Below are 26,952 nucleotides of genomic sequence, written 5' to 3' on the forward strand. Positions count from 1 at the left end.
GAAAGCTCCTGGAAAGCTGGGAACCAGAGGTAGACGGCCATAAATGCCCAAAGCATGCTTATTGTTAGGTCCTCCTATAATTCAAACCCGCAAGTCAAAAAAATAACAAGTACTCAGCAAGAAATAAGTCTCAGAGCTCTCTGTCATGTAAATGGAGTGTACGTAGGAGGAAAGCAGCTTGTGAAGACAGGAGTTTATGGGAATGTGGATAAATAAGAGAGTTAAGGCCATTTCCTCTAAAATATTGAGTCAAAGGCTAGTCATACCCAAAACCCTTGTCTTTTTCCTCTGTGTGGAAGATGTGGAAGAGAAAGTTAAGGAAGAGGAAACCAGGCTCTGCTGTGAAGGACGGTAGCCTTCGGCGGGCGGTCCAGGCTCTCAAGGAAGTCACATACTTAACCTCTCTTTCCATTTGCTGATGTCTGTTCAGTCCATGGGTGGATTTTTTTTAAACATATATGACTCTCAGTTGATGTCTAGAGAGTGATGTGATGGAGCTATGCATATGGGTTAGATTCTGTCTACTAGTATTTACTCAGCCTTTTCTACTTTGTATTCAGTCTATGCGCCCATGGATTCGTGTGACTTCCTTAACCAGTCTCCACCATATTTCCTTTTCCTTCTTTCTTTCTTTTTTGTTTCTTGTTTGTGTATTTTTGTTTGTTTGTTTGTTTGTTTGAGATAGGGTCTTTCTATATAGTCCTGACTGTTCTGGAACTCGCTATGTAGACCAGGCTGGTCTCAAACTCAGAGATCCGCCTGCTTTTGCCTCCCACTTGCTGGGATGAATGAATAAAAGCGTACGCCGCCACACCAGCCTCGGCGGTGGATTTTTGGAGAACCTGGAGCTACTGATCAGCAACACTGGCTGTGAGCCTCCAGATCCTCTTGTCTCTGTCTCTCAGTGCTAGGATTACAATTATCCACCAAAGCACCTGGCCTTTTATGTCCATGCCAGGGATCCGAACTCTGGCCCTCATGTGTTAGCCGCACTTGTTTTATCCACTGAGCTACCTCCCAAGTCCTCCTGACTCATAGTGTTAGCCCAGAAAGATAGAAAGAACCTGGAAATACCTGCAAATTAACACACTGTTATCTTCATCAAGCACTTATCAGCCCGGGCAAAGGCCACGAACTGTGCTGCCCACGCTGGCAAAGCTGTGTATGTTACAGCAGACCAGCAAGAAATACTCAGAGAACACCAGCCTGTCCATGGGGCACACCTTCAATGGGGCGGCTTTAAATGGTGCACCAGGGCTTTTTAGGTTCACTTTTGAAAAGCAAAAGGACAGAAAAAGCCAAGAGTTAATTGAGAACTCTAGCTTCACGAAAGCAAGGCATTTGAATTTTAGCTTACGGGTAGTAAAGACTCCGGTGGCTTTGGGACTCTGCTGGTTCCCTTTCACAGCCACCAAGGTCACGGTGTACTCAGACCCAGGCTGCAGATTTCTCAGGGGATACTTGGAGGCCAAGGGTCCCACATTGTACTGCTTGGGCTGGCCTCCTCGGGTCAGGCCCGCGGTCAGTCGGTAGCCTGCTATACGGGCTCGAGGTGGAGTCCACGTTACCAGAACTGTTCTGTCAGTTTCATTGACAAACTGGAGGTTAGTGGGAGCGTCGAGTTCTGGGGAAAAAATAAGATGAAATGTGTCAAGAAACGTTTAGATCAGTAACAGCCATGCGGAAATCCTCCCGCTTGATTAAGCATCCCAAGCTCCCTTACTCAAGGTTGGAACTAAAGTCAGAGCCACAGCCCTGGATACCGTGGGGCTCTGGGAGACTCAGGATAGTGTAGAATTTTGCCGAAACTTTATCAGTTATGAAAATTCGTTGACCCTTTTCACTTGTCTATCATCCTTTGGAAAGGCTACTTTTCCCAGTAAAGATTTACCCACCACCCTTGGAAATTATAGTCACATTATAATAACAGTATTACTTTTTTTTTTCTAAAGCAAAACAAACATTTTGCAAACCCCACAATTTGTTTTGGGCCAGAAAGGTTAAGGGAGGGGGCTAAGTCCAACAGAGTTAGGGCAAGAAAAGCTCCATGGGTCCTGCAGGCAATATGCTAACGTGTATGTTCATTGGCTGACCTAACCTCTGCTGGAGAAATAAAAGCTGCCTCACATGGATCTAATTACAATAACTAAAACAGATGGGCAGAACCCCAGTCCCATGGAGTATCAGAAAGAATCACATAGATCACCATTTTTCTTCTTTCTAAGGATGATAACTGGGCCTCCCATAGGAAGTTAGAACATCTTTGATAGAAAGAACCTTCCAGAGGTGGTCGAGTGTAATTGAGAACATACATGAGCTTTGGAATCCAAACCACTGTCACTTCCTCAGGGAAGACCTTAGGTCTCTTCCCACATCCAACAGAAGTAGCATTTCCCTTTGCACATGTCAGCTAAAGACTTAAGAGCCAGCCAGGTTCTGCTGATAAAGAGCTAAATAGATGATACCTCGCTGCCCAGGGCCACTAAATGTTTAGGATGAATTACTTAAGGTATCAACTCGTTGTGTGGTGCTAGAGAGAGAACCCAGGGCCTCACACATCCCAGACATACATTTACACACCCTGCTGCCTGGCAACTGCTAGCCTCAAATGAATTCTACTATATCTAACTACATATATTTTTTTTTCCCTTTGGTTTTTCGAGACAGGGTTTCTCTGTGTAGCCCTGGCTGTCCTGGAACTCACTTTGTAGACCAGGCTGGCCTCCAACTCAGAAATCCGCCTGCCTCTGCCTCCCGAGTGCTGGGATTAAAGGCGTGCACCACCACGCCCGGCCATATATTTTTTAAAAATGCACTTAAGGGCTGGGGATGTTGTATAGTGGTAGAGCATTTTTTGATTCACAGCTTAAAGAAAGGAAGGTTAAGGGAAGGGAAGGGAGGGAGAAAGGGAGGGAGGGAAGGAAGAAAAAAGAGGGAAGGAGGAGGGAAGAAGGGAGGGGAAACAGAGAGACAAAAGCACTGAAATTGCATCTCCATTAGCAAAGAAAACTCTAACTCCAGCAGTGAGCATGTTGGACATGACATGCGTGTTGGAAGCATGTATGTTGGAGTCAGCATTCTCAGAACGCTAGTTTCATTCCACCTTCAACATTCCTTTCAACTCGATGTTCCCTAACTGCTGAGCTGTGAACCTGGGAGTGAGCAGCATGCTATGGAGTTATCCCAGGTAGAGCTGAGGGTTCAGAGCTGGAAGGAGGGGGCCACAAGACAGGCAGGCAGGCCTGGAACGTACTGGTGGTCTGTTGTGCCGTCAGAGGATTGCTTTCCCTGCCCTGGTGCACAGCAAAGACTTTGAAGAGGTACGTGACCCCAGGGGACAGCCCAGTGATTTCAGCAAAGGTATTTCTGTTGACAGGCAGCCTCTGCCCATGTTCCCCGGGCAGGCTGACAGGCAGGACCTCCACACGGTATCCAGACACCACACTATCAGGAGGGGTCCACATGATGGTGACTTTCACATCAGTCAGTTCCACAAACTGTAGGTCCGTCGGAGGGGGGACGTTATCTAGCAGACAAGAGCGATGAGTCAGTCAGTCACAATTCCCACTGAAGGTTGATGCTAGAAGTTAGCTCCCTGAACAATTCCGCCATCTCTTAGACCCACTCATTCTAGGCCAATACTGGGCTTTGCCTCTTAATCAAAAAATAAATGTGTGTGTGTGTGTGTGTGTGTGTGTGTGTGTGTGTGTGTGTGTATACTCATGGTTAGTCAAACTGATATTGGAATCTCTATTTAGTATCTATAGATAGGCATGTTATAACATAAAACCAAGTTAAAATAATATACAAAAATAAATGTTTTCACTTTACAAGACAGCTGGTGTGTTTGTTTAACTGACTCATTTTATGGTAGTTAAGAGAACAGATTTTCTTAAGAAAATGGTAGTTAAGAGAACAGTAATTCTTAAGCCTCCCAGGAAAAGAAAGAGGAGATGCTGTGAGTTTTTAACCAGAAAACCCAATAGTTGCCTTGGATAAATAAATTCCTTCCAAGTGCTGACATTTTAGCATTTAACTCGGTAGTTCTCAACCTGTGAGTTGAGACCCCTTTGGTGGCAGATGACCCTTTCACAGGGGTCACCTAAGACCATCAGAATTCTACACAGATACTTACATTATGATTCACGACAGTGTGGCTATAGAGCAGCATGACACTAATTTTATAGTTGGGGGTCACCACAGCATTAGGAAGGGTGAGAGCCATTGATTTGGGTGATGGGGGACATAGAAAGAGCTGGCAAAGACAAAAACAGCTCCCTCTCAGGGATCTGTCACCCACGTGACCTGCACCTCAGTCCTCCCTGAAGGCTAAAGAATGAGTCTAATCCACGTGGGCTTTATCTTCCCCTGGAAGGTTAGAGCGGCTCTCTGGTCTAGTCCTAAGAGATCAGACATCAGGGAATGGGCTGTTTTTAAGTTACCAGATCTTGGGGTGCCAGTGGTCTCTTGTTGGATGAAAACGGGTGTGCTCTCCTGGTTCTCCTCCACAGCATAGATAGTGATGTTGTACTGAACACCGGGCTGCAGGTCGCTGAGGGTGACGGAGTTGGCCGTTTCAGGGAGGTTGAGCTCTGTGCTACTGCCTTCTACTGAAGGTGAATAGACAATTCTATACCCTGCAGGTTTAGGAGAACAGCGTTTAGACACATGGTCTTCAGAAGCGGAGGCTAGACAAATTATAACTCTCCTTTCTCATGGCTAAGAATCAGCAAGATTCTTTCCGGGTCTTTCAATGTTACCACTTCCTCTGATAATGCCTGACGGGCACAGAAATAAGAATAAGTTGATAGGAAGCTTTTAATAATCAAATAGCATCCTTGAACCCAGAGATCCTTAATGAATGTCAGTAAGTGATGCCATGACGTGAGACATTCATAGTACTAGCGGCTTTCCCTTCTCGGAGCAGAGGAATGGAATCAGCCTGAGCAGTGTTTGCACCTTTGGGAACTTCACTGGTGAAGCTAGAGCGGCGACTCAGCTCCCTCTTCAGCAGTGAGCAGCAGCTCTGCAGGAATCACCCACCTGTACAGCCCGGGAACTGCCCACTGCAGTGAACAGCGGGGCTGGCCTTATAGGTTGCAGATGCAGGTATTAGGAATGGGGGCGTGTGAACAGACTTGAAGGAAAACGAATCAAAAACGAAGAATCCCTGGAAGATTTGAAGTGGACACACCCACGCACGCACTCACACATGCACACACATGCACACACACCTCCAACCACTTAAAATGGAAGATTTAAGGTGGTACCAGTGTGATCAGAATTTTCCCCTTCCACATCTATACATCAAAAGAAACACAGAAGCCAAGGATGACCTGTGATAGGTGCCTGGGGTCTACTCCACCGAACAACAATGGAAGTATCATCAACCTGGTCCACGGTAGGGTCTGGAGGAGCGTCAGGTGCTGAAAGAAGAAGAAAGGAAATCAGTCAGTGTTGCTACAAGCCCACGCGTTACAGAAAAACAAAAAGAGTCTTCAAAAATTTGTTTTTTAAAACAGTGGTTCTTACTGCAGGCTAGCCTGGATCTCTACCCTCAGCATCCCAAAGCTGTATGTATGAGTGTAAGTATGTGTGATTATGATGTATGTATGTATCGTATCACCCACCATACCACCATACCCCATACCTAAAGTTGCTTTTATCATGGCTGGGTGCCCACATACCTGTAGTCTGTGAGGTAGACAGGATCAAGCTCTGTTTTCCCTCCTCAGATATCTGATAGACATTGACAATGTACTTTCTGCCCGGGAGCAGGTCAGGAATGTTCACGGAAGTGGCCGTGCTTGGGAGATCTTTAAAATACAGGGCAAAGGTTAGTGGCCTGAGCAAACCAATCTTCCACGGCTTCTAAGAGCGCTATACTCAGAGGGTGAAAGCCCACGAGAAATGTTCTAGTGAATAGCCTGCAATTTCCAATGTAAGTAAGTTCTTTCATTTTCCACTTTCCCCCACCCCCGAAGATGTATAATTTTTAATAACATCTCTCTGTTTTTTTGTTTTTTAAAACAGAGCTGTCATTAGATATCAGAGTAGTAGCCATGGTGGAAGGAAGGATGACAGGGCAGGGGTTGGAAGGAGATTCATTTTTATGATCTGGGTCCTATTCACATGTATGTTCAGTATCTTCTCATTATTACATTGGTGGGGGGGGGGCGTACACACGTGATGGAGGTCAGACTGGAGGGTGAACTTGGGTTATAAGGCTTAGGGGTGAGGGCCTTTACTCACTGAGCCGCCTCACTGGCACCAGCAAATATTTTTAAAGACCCCCTCATCACTGGGCTATTTTAAAAGTAAACAAGAAGGTAACTCCGCACCCCTAAAGGATAACATTGTCAGCCATAGGCCTCATCCTGGTCCCCCTTCCATGGCTATGAGAAATACACAGCACCAGAGGCCACAAAGGTGCCCAGGGAATCCCAGCCTGGCCAGAGAGGAGTCACCTCTCTCCTGGCTCTGATGAAAGGGACCGTCTTCCGTTTGAACTGTGGAGGCGTTCCGGAATCAAAACTCCTGCGAGCCAAGTAAGTATCTAGAAACACGAGCCGAGGAAGCCAGACATTCTACTTACCAAGGTACTGTGGTTCATCTCCCTCCTCGCTCAGCTCATACTCCACCCGGAAGCCTGACACGGTGTCGGAGGCTGAGACCCATGAGACCACAAAGCTGCTGGCTGTGATTTCAGTTACAGATTCAGAAGTGGCCACAACAGGAGAGTAGGGCGCAGTCTCTCCGGTCACCGTGTTGCCTAGAGGAATGGGAGCAGGGGACAAGAGCCTTTGATTATCTGGAATACCCACGCTCTCTGTGTTCAGAGGATGTTCACCATCCGAGCAAAGAAGCAGCTAAGGACAGAACCTTCTCTGGGGAACCCACGTCTGAGCAGTGCAGGCACAGCCCCAACAGATGCTGGCTACGTACTGGTCACAGGGGTGCTGGCGCTGGTGGTGAAGTCGAAGCGTGTCACTTCTCTGTGGCCATACTGCTGGATGCTGATGAGCTGTCCCTCATAGATCACACCTGGGGTCAGGCCTTTGATGGTATAGGAGTTAAGGTGGCCAGGAATGGTAGCTTCCTTCCAGCGACCCGTAGAGGTTTTCTGAATATGTAAAAGGAAAAAAAACGTGGTGGTTAGTCATCTTCAAAGAAGAATGGAGGATAGATAGGATTCTCGAGGCTCTGTTTTGGAAGAAAGATGGTGGAAAACCTGACTGGGAACAGGGCCTCTACAGTTTGTCGATGTTAATTAATTATTCGTCCAAGTGGTTGACCAAGCACTCAGGGCTGTTTTGCTTGTTTGTTTCTCCCCCTGATCTTCACCTTCCTGCCGGAAGTGAAGTGCCTCACTGCACTTTACAGGTGGAGAAATGAGGTTTTCAAAGTTACACACTTGAGGCCTCGAATCATTTAAGACCAGCGCCATCAATTCAGCCTCTAGACTTTTGTGGTAAACAGAGGCACGTCTCTCTTCTGAAGTGAGAAAAGGCCTCACGCTCTATCTTTCAACTTGGTGGGATACATTTCAAGCTTCTTGCCTCGCGAGACACTGAAAAGTATAATAACATTGCCTGGACTCAGATCCTGGGGCCATCACAAACAAGGTTCAACGTGTCTGGTGGCGTGACTCATCCTTGGAAATGAACGACCCATCAAGAGTCGTTAGCCAACTCTGGGAAAGACTGCAGAAGAATAGGGTTCGGTTTGTTTAATCTTCCCCCTCCAGTTTACATTTTTATATCCTGTCCAGCTTCATTAATATGTCATGGACCACAGAACTCATTGCAATAGATTGTGTGGAAAAGAAACACCCAGACTTCAAACAAGAAATCCTTTTAAGTGTAAATATTCTAAAGCGGTTTAAATATCAAATACATGGTTAATGCCCAGTGATTTTTTTTTTTAATGTTATCTAATCAAGTTTGTACATACTTCAAATGTTCTAATGCCCGGTTTTTTATTTTGGAGATAAATAAAAGTGATCCAAGCAAGTTCTCTTTAATCTTTAGTTTTAGCTCAAATATGCTGAAAGAAATTGAAGTTAGCCATTTTGTTAGCTTAAAAATTAGCAATTGGCCATCAGAAGAAAATATGAGAATATAAACTCTCAGATGGCCTACATTTAAAAAAACGAAACAACAGAAATTCTTTTTAAATTTTCAGAGCCATGGATGCGGCTCGGTTGGCAGAGCACTTGCCTAAAGGTGGCCAAAGTCCTGAGTTCAGTCCCTAGCATCACATACCAAGGGGGAGCTGAACCTATAATCAAGCACTCAGCAGGGAGATCAACGTGAGCTACGTAAGAATATGAAGTCAGTCTTGGCCTAATGGGGTCATCATCTCAAAACGAAACACAACAAAACCGAAGCTAAAATGTTTGCTGAGAGTTTAATCAAATGTGAAGACGCCTCAACTCAATGTGTATTTCGAAACCTATTTATAAATGCCTCATTTGTAGTGACAACATGGGACGGCTGAAGGAAAAGAGTGAGCTCAGCAGAATGGAATTCCCCAAGAGTTTAAATTCGACCGAGTGAGTTGACGTCCTAAGTCAGACAGGTTGTTGTAGTCTAGGATTAATAATAGTTCAATTGAGTAGATTTGATTTTTAAAAGTGCATTTCTCCTTTCTGAAGTAGTGGTTTTAAATTCTGTCATAAACTTTGGAGATGGAAGAGGGCAAGTCTGAGAAGGGACGAGACATCAAGGGTTAATAGACTAATATGAGAGACTCCTTGCTATGGTTTTGGCATCTGGATGGTTAGAAAACGCTAGGGTTTGGGGGTCCTTTTAGAAACCAAATATAAACCCTTCCCCGCTCCTCCTTCTCTCAATACCTCATTCCCTTCTGTCTACACAACTCAAGAGGACTACAGGACAACTGAGTTGAGTCAAAAGAACGATGTTCATTTAGCTGGTTTTAAACTCTGGAAATAACTTGAAAATGTGATTTTAATTTTAATGACATTGCAAATGGATACCAAAATTTCAAATTTTCTTTCCACATTGGATGAGAATAGTTGTTAGCATTATGGCTTCTAAGATTTTCCTAAGCCAAAGGCCTAATTTAATTTCTTCTACATATCAAAACAAAAAAACCAAAAACAATCAAAAAACCCTGAATCTACATGTTGATTCGACTAACTACATATTGGCTAGACACTAAGAAAATAAATGTCAGCACTGTTCGACATGGCATCAGATCTGTCGACTCAAAAGCAGTAACAAACCCAGAGGGCAACACATCCTAGTCCCATCAGGTCAGGGGTCAGAGTCCAAGGCTGCGGAGCTATTACTCACAGGTCTCCATCTGAGAATGTACTTGGTGATGTGTGAAGGCTCCGGGGCATTCCACTGGATGGGGTGGGAATTGGGCTGGCTGGGGGTCTCCGTGATAATTACTTGGACAGGTCCAGTTGTGCCTGAAAATGAAAACATGCCATCTCTTTAGCTTGTGTGGTCTTAAAGTTTTACAAAACATGGATGTCCATCCTTAAAGACTTTTCGCTTCTCGGGAAATGTGGGCAAAGAGTCTAGTTAAACCTTCTACATTGTGACATTAGCTGAAGAAAAAGCACAGTCTGATTTGACCTGGTAATCATTGCCTTTCCCATAAGAAAAGCAATTAGAATTCTTTTTCTAATAAATACGAGAGAAACCACTCCAGTGTCTCATAGCTTGCCTTCTTCTCTGGCTTTCAAAGTAAGACGTGGGACAACTGTGAAATTTCCTTAACACGAAGAATGTAGCTCAGAATACAGACCTCATGTGCTAATTACATGAAGGCTCTTGTAAGACAAATTCCGAATCATGGAGGCTTTCGGGACAGAGGACTCTGCTCAGAAGCAATGATCCCAAGGCCTTACGGCGTGACACAAAACAAACATTTCTAAATGGGGCTGAATCCGGACAAACAGACAGAGGTAATAATTAAAGCCCAAGGTTTATTTCCCCATCAGTCTAAGCCTTCTCTCCTTTAGTGTTTTTGTTTGTTTGTTCGTTTTACATTTACTTAAGTACACTCTTAAAGCCACTGTGAGCGAATTGTTCAAAAAAAAAATCTTTTTAAGCAATCATCAATTGAAATGACATTTGAAAGCATATATTTAAAATTCAGTATTTTCAGATCTTGATATGACTGTTATTAACAAAATTTAAGATAGATTCAGGTTTTTTCCTTGGGGGGAAAAAAAAGGCAAAATAAGAGAAGGGAATCAATTTTTTAATATAGTAGATTCCATTTAGGATAATAATGAAATTTTATCAAAAACTCTGTTTACAGAATGGAAATTTATCTTCTCTCTAATTCTTTGTCAGTCAAAATCCATTTGTACAAAGTCCTTACAAAAACCTAAGACACAAAGTTCTCACTGATGCTCTGTGAGACAGAAGAAAATTCTGCATGCTGATAAAGGAGTTCTCTACACTACCTGCGATTTCTGAGTGCTCTTGGAAAAAATATATTGACTTTCAGATTTAATTATGGTCTTAAGCTTCTAAATTCTTTAAAAGCAAAATCTTCTTTAGCAGAATAAATATGTAACTTACATATTTATGTGACCTCAAAAGATTTTGAACTCAACTTCTTCATTGGGAATAACTCAGCTTGTTGAAGACTAACACATATTCATTGAGTCTTGATTTCACTTAATGCTACAAGCTGAAATGTCAAAATTCTCATCTTTGCATCCTAAGGGGCATAGGACCCACGCGCCACACAGGTTGGTTGTCCCATTAATCAACTCAAGTCCATTGCACAGCCCTCTGGAATAGCTCCTTCCATAGATGAAGAGCCTCACAAATACAAATACATTAAAAACATTTCTTTCAAACACTATTTAAAGAGGTTTCATATGAATCAGTAAAAACAGACCTTATGTTATTAGTGACAATCTGCATAAGGCTGTTAAATATTGCTGTTTTAGAAAAATCCTAGTATAATCTCTCAGGTAGATAGACATGTCTCATGCATCTTATTTACTGAATTTGAGGCTGGAAAACTTGTGATAACTAAATCTCCTTGATAAATCTATTATTAAGAGAATATAAATGACATTTACTGTCTGTCCAGTCATCAAACCCTGTGTTCACAAGGGTGACAGAAGACGCGGGAAAGGGAGGGAGGGAAAGATGCTCGCAATGGTTAACCCAAGTGACTCAGAACTTCATTTCCTTTCTCAGCCTTTCAGCGCAGATCTGAAATCCCATTATTTTTAATTTTAATTTTTAAAATGCCTACATATGAGAGAGTACGGGTGCCGGCAGGAGACAGAGGCATGGGTCCCCTGAGCTGAAGGTTCAGCAATTGTGCTGTCTAATGGGAGGGATGGGAATTAAACTGCGTAGGGACTACAACCTCTGAGCTCTCAGCTCTCCAGGCCCCTAAGATGATGACAGGGTCCACCTTCAAGTGACTGCCCTGAATGGCAAAGGGGATTTAAAGCATTTCTGTGCAGGAATGGGAAGGAAGGAAGGAAGGAAGGAAGGAAGGAAGGAAGGAAGGAAGGAAGGAAGGAAGGAAGGAAGAAGGAAAACCCCTCATCTGTTTTCTAGGTCAATTAAATTCCAGCTCTCCACTATACTCTACACTACAACACATGATTTAAAGATGGGAAAGTTAAAAAAAAGGCTAGCTATCATTTACACTACTTAAATTGAAGTGTTTTTATATCCCCTTTGATGCTGGCTAGTTGTGTGATCCCGACCATCCACCTCCCTGGACCTTTTACACTTCTAATAGCAATGCCCACTGTGAGATCTTCACTTGTAGGGTGCCACATTATACACTTTCAAAATCAGTTGACAGTAAGGTCAGAAAGAGTGATTTCCGATAATAGTGACCCTGGAGAAGTTAAACATTCATGATTTTTTTTGACCCGAAAGGTTCTTTCTCTACCTAATTTGCTGAGAGCTGTGCTTTCCTGGTTGCTTATTGACAAACCAAATTCCTGCTACCTTTTGTTAGTTTGAACATCTCTACCAACCTAGTAGGAAGAACAAACAGGGCAAGGCTCAGACACGGTCTTTCAGCCATCGGAGCCTCAAAGGCTAGGCATGAGCCCTTGAGCAAAGCCTCCATTGAGATAAACACTGAGCCTGCTATCTAGGGTCAAACACTCATCCGCTTGCCCTGAAATCTCTTCTGTGTTCAATGGGTTTTTGACATTGCCCTTTTTAGAAACAGGGAACAAAGTCAACAGGTAAAACTCCCGCTAGGTGACTCTTCCTGTCCATCAGCAGATCTACCCTCAATGCTTGCAGCAAGATATATGTGAATAGACTTATTTTTAAAAGAAAAGGTCTTAAAAGAAAATAAATTTCAAAAATTGCCCTGCAAAAACTGACTGTGAACACAAAAATAAACTTCTATTCTTGGCTTGTATCATTGGAAAATCCAATCCTCCTAAATATGTGTTTTCTGAATTTATGGCTCATTTGTAATCAGATTTTTAAACTATATTAAGTTGACCAGGTGTAATGTGCACACCTGTGACCCCAGCCTTTTGGAAACAAGAGACAGGAGGCATGGTCAGAAGTTCAAGGTCATCATTGGCTACATAGTAAGTTTGAGGCCACCCAGGGCTAGATGAGACTCAAAAAGCAAAACAAAGCAACTGGATTCAATTTTTAAAAATGTTAAGTAACTCACTCTTGGTTTTGTTTTGTTTTGTTTTGTTTTGTTTTGTTTTTCGAGACAGGGTTCCTTTGTTATAGCCCTGGCTGTCCTGGAACTCACTTTGTAGACTAGGCTGGCCTTGAACTCAGAAATCCGCCTGCCTCTGCCTCCTAAGTGCTGGAATTAAAGGCATGCGCCACCACGCCCGGCAAGTAACTCACTCTTAAACCAAAGTCCAGCAAAAATGCAGGCTGCTCTGAGCTACATAGTTGCGGAAGCAATCACCTATCCTACCCTGACAATGTCTAAGGGCTGAGCGGAGGAGGATGTCCCCAGCACATAAAAACAATGAGCGTATTCTGGATATGGGAGGCATGCAACTCTAATCCCAGCACTTGGGAGGAAGAGGCAGGTGGATCTCTATGAGTCTGAGGCCAGCCTGGTCCACAAAGTAGCCAGAGTTACACAGTGAAACCCTGTCATTGAAAAACAAACAAAACATGATTGCATGAGTGGTGGACGGGTGCTCTGGGTCTCTGACTGTTAGTGAAGGACTGGAAGCAATTTTAAAGGTGGTTAGCAAGTCTCCCTTTGTCCACAGGAGAAGTTAACTAGTATCTCTCTCACAGCACAGTCAGAGCGAGGACTCACACTGCCTTGGGCTCTCATCGTTCACTTTGGGACACTCTTAGGAAGATTAGTTTAATCTTAGTATTTAATCTTAATACTTATGGAGTTAATTTATTATTATAATATTTTGTATTCTTGTGGATTATCTCCCCCCACCCCAAATCTTTTTGTTTCTGAATACAGGTGGTATTTCATGTCTTAAATTTGGGCCAGCAAGATGGCTCAGGGTAAGGTGCTCGCCTCCCACAAGCCTGTAGACCTGAGTCTGATCCCCACATAAAGAATCGTGTGTGAAGAAAGAACTTCAAAGTCCACTCTGACCTTCACGTATGTGCTGTGACCCAGTGCCCTCTCCACACACATACAGATAAATAAATAAATCATTAACGGAAATCTAGGAGTCTGCTGAAATGGCACTCATAATCAACGTGTGAATTTTAAATGTTTTCCCCAAAATGAATTAATGCCTATGGCTAGGCATGATGTCTCTATGGGAGAACAAACAACAACCAAACAAAACAATGAGAACCTAGCAATAAATATCAACAACAAAACCACAATAAATATTTTAAGGTATTCGAACGGTGTGGGTGGAGTTGACCAAGTTTCTTGGCTCCAGATTTTGTTCCACATTACATCTCACTAAACAAATGAAATCTGACACAAAGAAGGGCTTAAGATGGCAGGAAACAAATTTATGCCTCATACTGTACTTCTTGCCTTCTGTCGATGTGACTTCTCTTTAAGAAACAGAATGTAAAACTCTTTCACTTCCAGTCTGAGTTACTTTATGGCTCTACTTGAACACACACACATACACATGCACGAATGCAAGCATGCATGCCCATGTATGCGCATGTGCACACACATGTACACTCACAAACACAGGCACACACACTCACTCACACATGTACACACATGCACACGCATGCATGTGCACATACATACACACATCCACACATGTGTTTGCACAAGCACAGATACACACACACACACACACAGGACTGAGATAAAATGAACTGAAATGTTTTCACCTAATGGAGTCCTCAACTGTGTAAAATGCAAAATTGTAGCATGCACTTTTTCATAGTCTTTGGTGATTTTTCCCTGATGAAGGGTGAAATAAAACAATTTAAGACAAAAATGCAATTAACTATTAGACAGTAATATGAAAAGGGATGGGACAGAGCAAGGCCCCCACTGGGATTCCAAATAGTAGCATAGACTGGCATCCATGGGTCTGCTTCTGTCTCAGAGCTACTTACCTGGGTAGGTCTGCAGAGGTTGACAGTGCCACTCCCCGATGCCACGGCCGTAGCAGTAACACTGGTATCGGACACCATGCACAAACTTCTCCCAGGAGTCACCAATCTGGTAAAATGTCCGGGTCTCTGAATCTTGGCACTGGTCTAAAACAAACACAAAGAAAAGATTAAAACAGCCTCAAACACATCACTGTAGTGTGATGAAGTGTATTCTTAAAGTATGAATATAAAAATTCCAGTTCTTACAAATATAGTTAAAGTAAGTTATAAGTGTATGTGTTTGTGTGTGTGATATGTGCTTGTGTGTGAGATACGTGCATATGTTGTGTGAAACCATTTCCCCAGTCCTAAAGTAATATTTTATTCAAGTCATTTACCTTATGGGAAAATTAGTCGTTAAAATTAAAATGTACCTTTTGGGAAGGATATTTGGTGTCCTACAGGGGAAACATTGCTAAATTTAAAAAAAATGTAAAGATTAAAATTTCAGCATATAGCCAAAATCTGAAAATTAATTTTAGGAAACTAGATACCAATTAAAAGTTTTAAAACTTGCCATCTGTAAAATAAGAAAAGAACTTTGCAATGATTTCATTTTGTGTACTTCTTCGGAATTCAGTAGGTAGCTTTACATTAATGAGCTAAATTTAAAGCATGAACAGCTTTCTAAGCAAGCCTCCCGGGACCTCTCGGCTTTACAATCGCAGGCCGAACAAACTGCTGGGATCAATTTGCTGTCTCAGTAAGCAGTCTGCCTCCTTCAGTAAAGGAGTAAGAACTGATTATCTTAAACTTTGGATTTGGGGAATAGGCTCCTTTTAATGTTGATCGCTCAGTGATGGCCCAGCCCTATCTATTTATCTACTTATTGTACAGAGAGGCAAAAGCTGAAGTGTTTTGGCCGGAGGCAGGCATCTACTGGCTGAGTCCTATACCCATGTTTCTTTTCTGCAGTCAGTAACGAAACTTCCTTTGTCATGACTCAGAACCAACAAAGCTAACCCCACTCACTCACTGCAGTAAAGCCACCCTTGTTACCAACACATTTGCAAGGCTCTCTGCAGACTGATGGATGAGGCAGGTTTGGAGAGAAGGAAGTCTGGCGATACCAAATAGCTTTCCTTATCTGCAAGTGGCCAACCAACCAACCAACCAACCAGCCAACGTCCTCGGTGAAAACCAACCAAGCAGAGGCGGCCACTTACCAATGGGGTCACACTTCCATCTGCCCCGGCCCTGACCAAAGCAGGTACAGTTCAGCATATGTCCCTCCTCGTGACGCTTGTGGAACGTGTCGTTCACATTGTAAGTAATGTCATCAACGATGCACTGGTCTGTCCAGGGAACAGTTGGGTGAGTGATAAGCTTTGACTAATGAAATCAAAAGAAACTGCATTTTTTCAAGGCAGTCAGTTCTACTGCTGGATTTAACACCTGCTAAAATACATTTTCTACTGGCACAGAATAATCTTTTTTTCAAAGCTTAATAATATTAATTTTTACTCCCCTCTTATTCTGACTAATAGACTTGTAATTGTCAGGGATTACAGTCCATTAAACTAAAAGCCATGGTAAAATATAGTTTCCTGTGGAGAAACTAATTTCTCAACAAAGGCATGCCTTAGTTCCTCTAACATCCTCATTTAGTTGATGATTTTAGTTAAATTTTTGGTTGTTACCCTAAGACGAAGAGAGAAATTTACATAGCATACACCACCATGTGGTAGTCTCCTTTCTGGGATGGAGAGCAGTGTGCGCTGGTTGGGTTTTACCAACTTGACATAATCTACACAGATCTGAGATGAGAGAATCTCGATTGAGAAAACTGTCTGCACAACACTGGCCTGCAGGCCAGTCTGGGAGGAACTGATTTGATGAGTGGTTAACTGGAGGAGGACCCAGTCCATGGCAGGCAGGTAGTGTTACCCCTGGGCAGGTAGTCCTGAGCTATATAACAAAGGAGGTTGAACAAGTCAGGGGAGAGCAAGCCTGTAAGCTGGGCTCCTCGGTCTGTGGGGCCTCTGCTGCTTCAGTTCCTACCTCCAGATGCCTGCCTTGACTTCCTGCCCTGACTCTCCCCAGTGATGGACTGTGGCCTGAAAGGTGTAAGCTAAAATTAACCTTTTCCTCCCCAAGATGGTTTGGTTTGGTTGGGTTTGGTTTGGTTTTGCTCATGGTGTTCCACAGCAATAGAAGCCTAAGACAGAAGGTAATTGGATCTGGGAAATACAATGACATCTGTGATGTTCAGAAAGTTTTAGAATGTAAATCAATGCTGTTCCTCACTCAATGAGAAATCCCGAATAAGTTACATTCTATCTTTGGGACCCCATTTTCTCATCTGTCAAACTAAGGGCTGTTTTGCATGTCTTATTAGTTTTCCTCCTGCTCTGGAATGTTCTAAGTAACAAAGAGGACTCCCAGATATCTCTAGCCATTGGACACCATTAAAGGAATCAATGTAGGGCGCACTGTTTATGGACTGGCTATGGGAACTGTTTACCCACTGAGTTCCACCTAAATGTTACTTTTCCAATCAAAGAAGCTGAAATTGCTTTAATACATTAACAGCTCCTCCTATCACACATCTGAGTCCAAAGGGGAAAAAAAGCTGATTTGAAAAAAAGAAATTAGTCTGAGGATGTGATGTATTCATCACCTTAAATTTGACAAATAGAAAATATCCATCCATTCCCGCCCCTCCCACCCCCCCCACCCCCCCCACCCCCGGCTTGGAGAAATGATACCATCTTCTCTAGACATAAACACGGGCAGAACCTTGAGCTAAAAGGATTTCAAATATTGATCTCTCTTTGGGAAAGCCATCCTTTTGGCTCAACCTAAATGCTTACATCCTGAGAATATTTCCAGAGCCCTAGAACTATTCAACTCACTCGCCAGCTTTTCTCAGCGGGCTCCTGGAATCAAGAGACCTCTTCAGCACAGCGGGTGAGTGGATAGCTACACACTGCATGCTTCCCTCTCTGCTTTTGCAACTACAGGCTTTCACACAAACTCTCTGGTCAACACACCAGCATACCTCGGAGCTGGGAGTAGGGGATGCAGGCCCATTCTCCACGACCGTTCCCCACACACGTGCACCTCATCATGTGGCCCAGGTCATGCTGCTTATCCCACTGATCCCCAATGCGATACATGACCCCTTCATTGGTTGTGCAGATCTCCTCGTGGGCTGGTTGGAAATGGAGGAGAAACACTTGGTAAACAGCCATGGAATACAAATGGATAGTTATGTGAAGATAGCAGTCTTGTTTGATAATCCTGACAATTCTCTCTCCTTTGGGAAGAAGACTTGCATGCATGTAGCTGGATGAAGGTGGAGTTTTGAACTCTCCAGGAAAGAACCGGTCCAGAGGAGATTGGAGAGAAATACCAAAAGGGCTGAAGAAGATTAGACTAGGAAAATCTCATATACTCATTGATTCTCGTTGTCTAGAGGACTGGATTTAACTATAGCCTTGTGACTTCACCTGGTTCACTCAAGTTCAAAGGGAAACTGTGAGCATAAAATCCCAGGTAAAAGTGACTGTCCCTCTTAAACCCAATGTCATCTTCTGTTGAAATGAGAAAAACAAAAAGTGTAGTTTCCTTGCGTCTGAGCACATGACTCTCCATGACCCTCAGGCTATTGGTTCTACAACTGGAAAAGATGTCTTCTACCGGACTCTCGAAACTTAAAAACAATAAGCAATCCCTGATTCCTCTTTCTGTATCCAGGTAAAATGAGGACAGCTCTGTATTTGCCAGAATACATTGCCATTGACAGTTTTCTCAATTTGCAAATGTAAGATATAATACATAGATGCACATCGTACTCTCCCAGACCATCAACAGGCTGCTAGCGGGTCCACACCCATAACTCACAGGGCTTCCTCTTACCAGCCATTGGGCAGAATCCAAACTTCTGATCGGCATCGTAGTTCTGGGTGGTGCCGCACCATTTCATGTTGTCCCTGCGACCCTCAGAAGTACAGTCGGTGTAATTCCGGTTGTTGTACAGGAAGGGGAAGTGGCACAGAGCACCATTGGAATTTCCGCCTCGAGTCTGAACCAAAACTGCCCAAGACAACACACAAACCCGAAGATTACAGCTGAGCTGTGTTGTGTACGACAAGGAGAGACTACCGCAGGCTTAGACAGAGCCAGGTTCCGGCTGTTAAGTCCCAGAGGGCCTATCCACAAATAAAAAGATATCTGATAATACAGCCCTAAGCTTCTTAGTGGATTTTCATCTTCACTTTCAAAATAGATTTAAATCTCATGTTTTCTCATTTTCCCAGCCAAGGGGGGAAAAAAAAGATTAAATGATAGCTTTGTGTAAAATTCGACTCTACACAGAAGATAAGTACCGGCACCCTTGACATTTATCCTGTGTGTTCATCGGCTCTGTGGGATCATCCACTGATTTCAATACTTGAGTGTCTTTAATCACATCATAATCCCCATGTGTCGAAATAATCAAACCATAGGGCTTTTCCCTCAGTGACATTTCCCCAGTGGCGCTAAGGGACATGGAAACTGCCTGCCTCTGCTAAGGGATTAGCTGTGGGTTCAAATAGATCAAAGCTATAGTTCCCGTGCAGCCTCGGAATGACTGACTGACTGCTGGCACACAGAAGGGTGTGCACGGCAAGGACAGACAGACGACCGCCCTCTCTGGTTCCTCCCAGGACACTCACCCGCATGGTCTGTGCAGAAGGAATACTTCTGGTCTTGTTCGTAATTGGAAGTTGTGCTACACCACAGATGTCCGTCTTGCCGCCCTTCGGTGGTGCAGGAATAGAAGGTCCTACCGTTGTAGGTGAACGGGAGGACACAGGGCTCCCCGTTTGAATTGCCACCATAAGTCTGGGTCACGGCTACAAGCATAACCAAGAGTCTCAGTCAGTACAGTTGTTTCCCACCCTCACCTCTGACCCCAGTGGTGACAAATTTCTAATTTAAATGGAAACTGTGCTACTAAAGGGCCAAGATGAAAAGTCTAGTCAGCTGGTTAAGGGTGAGCCAGAGTTCTCCTTTTAATGTCTTTGGGAGACACTTCTGCTACCGTGACTCAGTTTCCCCACTTGTAAAGCTTTATTAATACAAATTATTATGATTTGAAGACGGCACAGAGCGATACATGCTTGCTTACATTCTCAGAAGAAACAGTATATATGGCTGCTCTAGAAAAACAATTATAAAAGAGAGCATGTTTGACCCAGAAGAGGCCATGTGCTGCTAAAAGACATCTATAATTCCAAATTGAACTCAGAGTACAGATTATTGGCTAGTTGAGAAAAAACAAAAACAAACAGGAAAAAAATGGTGTTCTTGCAGCATCCCTTTCGGCAAATACAGATACTACAAAGCAGTTTGATCCTCATGATAGGAAGAAAATATACAAGTTATAATACTAGAGAAGAGCCGGGCGTGGTGGCACACGCCTTTAATCCCAGCATTCAGGAAGCAGAGGCAGGGGGATTTCTGAGTTCAAGGCCACAGCCAGGGATACACAGAGAAACCCTGTCTCAAAAAACCAAAAAAAAAAAAAAAGACCAGAGAAGAAAATGTCAGCTACTATGATTTTTATCACAGGATTATAAACTTTTCTGGATTTATGGTTTTACATTTTTTTTTACGAACAGCTAAGATACTGCAGACACTGAATGTAGGTCCTCTGGCATCCGTGGGCAGATGGTGCCTACCTGTCTCCTGGCAGCTGACGCCATTGCCCAGGCACGTGCACAGCATTTGCTTGTTTCCTTGCGACTTCAGCCACTGCATTCCCACAGAGTAGACCACACCACTGTCGGTGACACAGTGGCCGTAGGGAGCGGGCTGGGGGTGAGTCTGCGGTTGGTAAATAGCTGTTCGGACATCAGTGAAGGAGCCAGATCCTAAGGGCAGGAGAATGAAAAAGTTATAAAACTGGAAGGGAGAAGTCAATGAGTCCAGAGTCTTCTTGGCTTGACCCGGAACTTCCGCACTCAGCCCAAGAAGTGGTTCACAAGACTCCTCATATAATCCTCATCGGAGCCACACCTGAACAGCACATCTAAGCGACAACATTATCCTGCCGCACAACACAACAGGTTATCTTTCACAAACCTTCAGTCACGCTAGGAAGCGATCCATCTGTGAGCTCCACACCCCTCTACCACTCTCCCCTCCCGCCTGGCTGCTAGCCTTCCCTGCCCTGTTCTAAGCTTCAACCCACTGAGCTGCTCATCATTCCTGGGTACCATGCTCCTGCCTTCTCCCTATGGCTCCCCACTCATCTGAAATGGTCTGCCTTGCCTGTCTTCCCTCATAGCTCTCATATGCTCTGTGTGTGGCCTTTCCTCTTCCTGAGAGACCCCTGAAGACCCACAGGGGATATCCTGCCTTCTCTAAAACTTGGCTCTCAGGAGGACACCCTGGAGAGCTACGGATTTCCTAAGTTATCCCTCTTCCTGGGTGTCGGTGCTCAGCAGAATTCCTTAGGATGTCTGTTTGTTTTCCTAGAAGCAACCAATCCTCACAAGTTTCCTCGGATAGTTAACACAACAGATTGTGCTAGCTTCTCTTTTAGAAATCTGGCTTTTGAAGGTCAGAGTCCGTATGGCAGCGGAAGAGCTTCTAGAATGAATCTAGCCTCTTCCCCCAGCGCTGACGAGCACAAATACCCAAAGAGAACTCAGACAGAGGACGCCAATGGTGTCAAGGCCCACCATACAGAAGGACGGCAAGGCCCTCCTAGAAGAGGTTGTTTCGTTTAACAGTGTTTCTCAAACCCTTTAATAGTGAAACACCTCGGTATATTAGTGATGCCATAAAAATAGTTAACACGTATTGTTTAATCCCAGTTAGCTCAGTTAATCCTTCATGTAGTTCAGTCGACTGACATTCGTAACTGTTCTTCCTCTGCCTTATGGCCAATAGCTGTTTTTATCGATGATAATTGGATAATGTAGAGATCATCAAATGTAACCTTGTTTGCTTTCACAAGGATTAATTAGGTCCAGATAAACTCGTCAAAAGGGGAAAAAAATCTAATTACTATTGCCTGAATGACTGACTGCTAAGAGGCTAAGTAACAAGGCTGGACTATCACACAGTAAAAGCTAGATGGAAACCCAGAGCGCAATAGCGGGAAGGTACCACCCACAAGAGCTGCACTTCCTTCTTCCGATGTGTGTGTGCATGAGAGACAGCATCTTTTTTTTTTTTTATTTTTTTTTAAAGATTTATTTATTTATTACATGTAAGTACACCATAGCTGTCTTCAGACACACCAGAAGAGGGCGTCAGATCTCGTTACGGGTGGTTGTGAGCCACCATGTGGTTGCTGGGATTTGAACTCTGGACCTTCGGAAGAGCAGTTGGGTGCTCTTACCCACTGAGCCACATTGAGCAGGTTTGACTAGAACTCACTACGTAGCCAAGGCTGACTCTGGACTTCTGATCCTCCGTCCCTCTACTTCCTGATCCCTGGAATCGCAGGCACAACACACCCTCCTTTTATTTAGTGATGGGGAACCAGAACCAGGGCTTTGCGCATGGTTGGCAAGTGCTCCGACCCCTTCCTCAGACTCTGACCAAGCATCCAAGATACATACAAATACCTTTCTTTGTTTTAGTTATTCTTTTAAATTTATATAATAATTATTGGGGTGTTTTGGGAGGGTGCTGGGAACTGAACCCAGGGCTTGAGGATTCCAAGTACATACCACACATTCACTCACTATTGCTTGTCCATGTGAGGGAGGGTGCATGCACATTATCTATGTGCGCATGCGTGTGGAGAGCTTGTGCATGTAGAAGGCAGGGATTATGCCCAGAGCCATCTTGTTTTCTATGACACCATCTTTCACAAACCTAGAACACAACTTCCCCCAACTCCCCCAAGAAAAGTGGGCTGGCCAGCCACACCATCTCACTAACCTGGAACCACCCCCACACTTCCAAAGTAGTGTAAGCTGGCTGGTCTGTAATCCCCAGGTATCCTCCTGCCTCCACCTTCTTGGTGCTGGGATAACACCATCACACTTGGATATTTACTTTGGTTCTAGACTGAACTCTGAGTCTCATGCTCATAAGCCAAAGCCTATACTAATAGAGCCATGACCAGAGTACACTATGCTTTCCAACCCAGCCCTCTGTGCTAAAGGCACGTCTCAACTTCATTCCACTCAACTTTGTTCACAATATAGAATGAATATTTTTAAACAGTTATGTGAACGATTCCAGCTTCTTAGCTGAAACGCTATAAATCACCCTGGCGTGGAGCTGTCCCCGGTCCCAGCGCCTCACCGGCTGAAGCACTTTGTAGAGCATGTCGCTCACACTTCCACTCCCCTCTGCCATTGCCTGTGCAGACACACTGAAGCAGGTTTCCTCGGTTGTCCTTCTTGCTCCACGTGTCTCCAATCCTATAGGATGTCCGGGTGTCCTGATCGTTGCATCTGTCTGTTTCAGGAGAGAAGCATTGAATATAGAAGTTATCTAGTAACCGACACGCAGCCATCCACACTAAGATGGGAATGCTGCAGTTGAATGCTTCTGAGTGGCTGTTGTTGGTGTTAGTACATCCTACCCAGTGCTGGTGATGCATATATTAAAATTCAGATACCCGGTTCGTTACAGTACAGCCCTACCTCTCCATTTGCCAAAGGAAAAAAAGAAAAAATACTATTCAGTGTCTTTTATTGATTAAAAAAAATTAAGATTTTCTACATTGGTTCTTTGACTCAATTAATTATCTGGCAATCTACTCTTTACTCCTCAGTGTCTTCCAGACCTTTTTCTGTAATTACAGCCCATGGCCCTCCTTTCAATAAACAATAAGGAGGCAGGTCTCTTCCGACTGCCCCAGGGAAGCTAAAAAGTTAACCACACCAATCTCTCCACTTGTTATGTAAAAGTATTCCTGTGGAAAAACAACTTCTCTGGCTAGAAGGTTCTCTTTTCTTGCCCCACCCAAAACCACCTGTTTTACAATTACAAAGTCACCCACGTGGTTAACCCCAGCGTCTGGGAGGTAGGAGCAGGAGTGTTAAGAGCCCAAGGTCTCTCTCAGCAACACAGTAAGTTCTAGGCCAGCCTGGGCTTATGAGAATCCTCCCTGTATAATAGTAATTGTAATAATAACAGTGACAATAACCAATAGCAACGACAAAATGGCTTATCCCACGGTTAAAAGGTCTCTTCTGGAGTTAAGGATGCTGTCTCTTATTATCCTTGTAAAAAGCTGGCCCCAGGCATCCTTCTTCCCTCCCGCTTCTAAGATTGTCTTGAAGTCTTAATTGCTGCTTCTGCCTTCAAAGTTCCATTTAGAATTTCAAACTAACAACAGCCTTGGAATTTGCTGAAGCATGAATTTTAAAACGCATGCAAAAAAAAAAAAAGTCAAATCTAGATATCTTGAATGTGTTTTGTTTATCCAGCTTAAACTAGTAATTAAAAATACCACCCAAGTTCAAATTCTTTGCCACACAAAAATAAGTCATGGAAAAAGATCAAATGTTTCCCCCAAACTTATAGGATCCTTAGATCTTTTGATTTAAAACTGTGATGAGCTTCAGTCTTCCAAGTCGTTTGTGGCAGTATTTTCATTGAAGACAAATTAGACATCTAATTCTGAGCCACTGAGCTGGCTTAGTGAGTAAAGAACCTTGCCACCAAACCTGACAACCTGAGGTCACTGCACCCTGCGCGGTCCAAACTGTCCTTTGCCCTCCACATGCACACTGTGGCGTGTGTGCCTCCCACCTCCACACACAAAATAAACACATGTAGAAAGAAATCTAATTCAGACTCTTACCTATCATTTAAAACCCTTCTGACAGCATGCAAAGTTTCTCAAACAAATAGCATGTGATCAACAAAATTTTATAAGTACTTACTTTGTATGTGGCAATATGGGGAGGGAAATACGAACTGGGCATCAGCCTTCAGAGAACACTTAGTAGGTCAAAGATGAGGAAGGCTCATGTATTAATCACTTACAAAGCTCAGCATTAGGAGTTTCAAGAGATACTGATTCAAAGATACTGAAAACAGGTTCAGGTTTGACAACACTGTTAGCTGGGGTCTTGGACCTCTGTTCTTGTGTGTCTATGCATTTGCCTGAATCAATGGTTGATTTTTTTTTCCTGACACTGCAAATGCAGCAATATTTAAGTCACAAAGTTAGACCCTTACTGCCCACATTGTAGCGTAAGAGCAAGGATGGGTTATAATTTAACAGTCTCTCTGCCCAATCGATGAACAAACAACACACAGAAATTCATTCCACTTTCCTATTTGAAGGATAATACTGGGCACGGACTCATTTCCACTAGGTTCTTGTTTAGAGTCAGTAAACCTTATTTAAACTTCAAACATAGAAGGAAATCCGAACATGGGGTAGAGCCTTTTATTTCCAATCGCTCCCCCAGGTCAAAGGATTCATTTACATGCTACTTTAGGGATTTAATTGTCCTCGGTACCAGAAAGGTATCTCTGAGATAATTCCCAGATCAAGGAAGACCCATCCAGCAAGCGAATACCACTAAGGCTCTTTTCATTTTTACTAGCTGACTGCCTAAGGCAGGGTTGAACTGAGAACTGCCTTTCCTAGTTATTGAGTGTCCTCTGAAGAAGCAGAAGGTGATGGTTATACAGTTTTTCTGGACATCTTATGATACCACAGAGTCACCAAGGCATCACAACTCTCTCTAGGGATCCAGAAGCAACAGTGGGCTGCATTGTCAACAGAAAAGAGCTAAACCTACTTCTGGAGGTACAGGTGATGCGTCCATTGCCTTCGCCTAGACAAGTACAGTCCACCATCATCCAGCCTTGGTAGGGCTTTTCCCAGGTCTCCCCCACGACGTAGGACGTCCCAGCAGCATGATCAAAACACTTCTCAGCTGGAGAAGAAATGGGAAAGCAAAAAGAAAGGAGGAAGAGCGATTTAAAATGATAGCGTCTCCCTATAATTTACAGTGTAGCATGGAATCAAAACCCCAGCCACATTTCTTAAAGTGGCACTCTGTTCAGATGAGCAGGCACGCCCTGCAGCTAAGCACGGAGCAAGAAGCCGGAGCAAGAGGAAGCCCCAGCCTTGCTGCAAGTAAATTCTGTTGTCCTAATGAGTACACAGACCGGATTTTTCTGCCTGTCCCAAGCTTCCCACTAACATTTCAAGTGGAAAGAAATGCAAGTCTTTACCCTGTGGGAGACGACCCTATGCAAAATCCCAACCTTTCTCTTTTAACTCATTAATTCAGTCCTGGGAATTGAACCCAGAACCTTATGTTAGCCTCAGCAAGTGCTCTCTACCACTGATCTGTGTGTCCCTAAACTAAACCACTATAAAATATGAACGACTTACAAAGAATGAGAGGAGCGCTCTTTAAATTTTAGACTAATGTAAAAAACAAAAACAAAACAAATTTGAAAAAACACACGTCTGACTTGGAGATCTAAGAAAGAGAACCCAAAACTTTGGGCTTCAGAGTACAACCAAGGCTAAGACAAAAAAACAGAAAAAATAAATAAAACAAACCAACAAAAATCCCCCACAACCTTTAATGTTTGTTTTTAAGGAAATTGCCAAGGTGTGACCGGAGCCACGTGGCATTTTGTGCTTTAACAAACTGTGTTCCAACAAGAAATGTGTCAATAGTGTAATTTTTCCTCCTTTAAATAACATGTCTTCTTCACCAAGGGGACAGCATAGTATATAAACAAAAGAAATCACTTCTTCCTAAAGATTTTAACTCCACCTTGTGCTTTTCAAACAAAATTAAGATTCCTTTATGTTCCATAGTTCAGGATCTGATTTCCTTAAGGCTGGTGACTCGCAGCACATTTCACTGGTTTTTATGCTGTGATTCAGCTATCCCGGCCACTGGTTTGCTTAGGCTATCTGCTTGTGGCTCCGTTCCCCTCGATCACACACACGAGCCACTTACCTATAGGTTTGCAGGTCCATTCCCCTTTTCCATTTCCCAGACACAGACACTCTAACATGTAGCCACCAGTCTCATGTGGCCTCCTCCACTTGTCGCCAATCTTGTAGGACTGACCCCCTTCATGGCAGCGATCTGTTACAGATCAAAGGCAAACGTTAGGGGATTGAGAGAATTCAGGGGGTGCTCATCTCATGTTCTGCCTGAGATAAATAAGTATGTATGTTGGCCAAAATGCAATCCCTAATCCTGAGGGATTTTTTTGGCAGGCAGCTCTCCTGCCAAAAAAAAAAAAAAAAGCAGAAAGAAGGCTAACACCATATCAGCCCACTTTGGGTCAATCGTTAAAGCACAAAAAGGAAAGCCATGGAGAACTCTGAATGGCAAGAAGTCATAAATTGTGGTTCCCCGGAGACATCACAGGCAATCTGTTCCCTAGACAGAGAAGAGCTGGGGGAACTGTCCTCCTAGACAGCAAGGTG

The 26,952-nt window shown here is 43.6% G+C and overlaps 1 protein-coding gene across 15 annotated transcripts in view; it reads right to left on the reverse strand.

Moving 5' to 3' along the window:
• Nucleotides 1–26,952, reverse strand: part of Fn1 (fibronectin 1) — a 67,808-nt gene that overhangs the window by 37,248 nt on the left and 3,608 nt on the right. For all 15 annotated transcript variants that reach the window (NM_001276413.1, NM_001276411.1, NM_001276410.1 and 12 more), the window contains exons 4-20: nt 26,474–26,605; nt 25,289–25,426; nt 22,827–22,982; nt 20,240–20,431; nt 19,232–19,411; nt 18,432–18,608; nt 17,572–17,724; nt 15,737–15,865; nt 14,532–14,675; nt 9,321–9,442; nt 6,946–7,123; nt 6,596–6,772; nt 5,688–5,816; nt 5,337–5,426; nt 4,443–4,637; nt 3,254–3,526; nt 1,358–1,624 (exon numbers count right to left, since the gene is read on the reverse strand). In NM_001276413.1, coding sequence (NP_001263342.1) covers nt 1,358–1,624; nt 3,254–3,526; nt 4,443–4,637; nt 5,337–5,426; nt 5,688–5,816; nt 6,596–6,772; nt 6,946–7,123; nt 9,321–9,442; nt 14,532–14,675; nt 15,737–15,865; nt 17,572–17,724; nt 18,432–18,608; nt 19,232–19,411; nt 20,240–20,431; nt 22,827–22,982; nt 25,289–25,426; nt 26,474–26,605 — 2,832 coding nt within the window. The remainder of the gene's footprint in view (nt 1–1,357; nt 1,625–3,253; nt 3,527–4,442; nt 4,638–5,336; nt 5,427–5,687; nt 5,817–6,595; nt 6,773–6,945; nt 7,124–9,320; nt 9,443–14,531; nt 14,676–15,736; nt 15,866–17,571; nt 17,725–18,431; nt 18,609–19,231; nt 19,412–20,239; nt 20,432–22,826; nt 22,983–25,288; nt 25,427–26,473; nt 26,606–26,952) is intronic.

This window comes from Mus musculus, chromosome 1 (genome assembly GCF_000001635.26).
Source record: "Mus musculus strain C57BL/6J chromosome 1, GRCm38.p6 C57BL/6J".
Classification (NCBI taxonomy): Eukaryota; Metazoa; Chordata; class Mammalia; order Rodentia; family Muridae; genus Mus; species Mus musculus.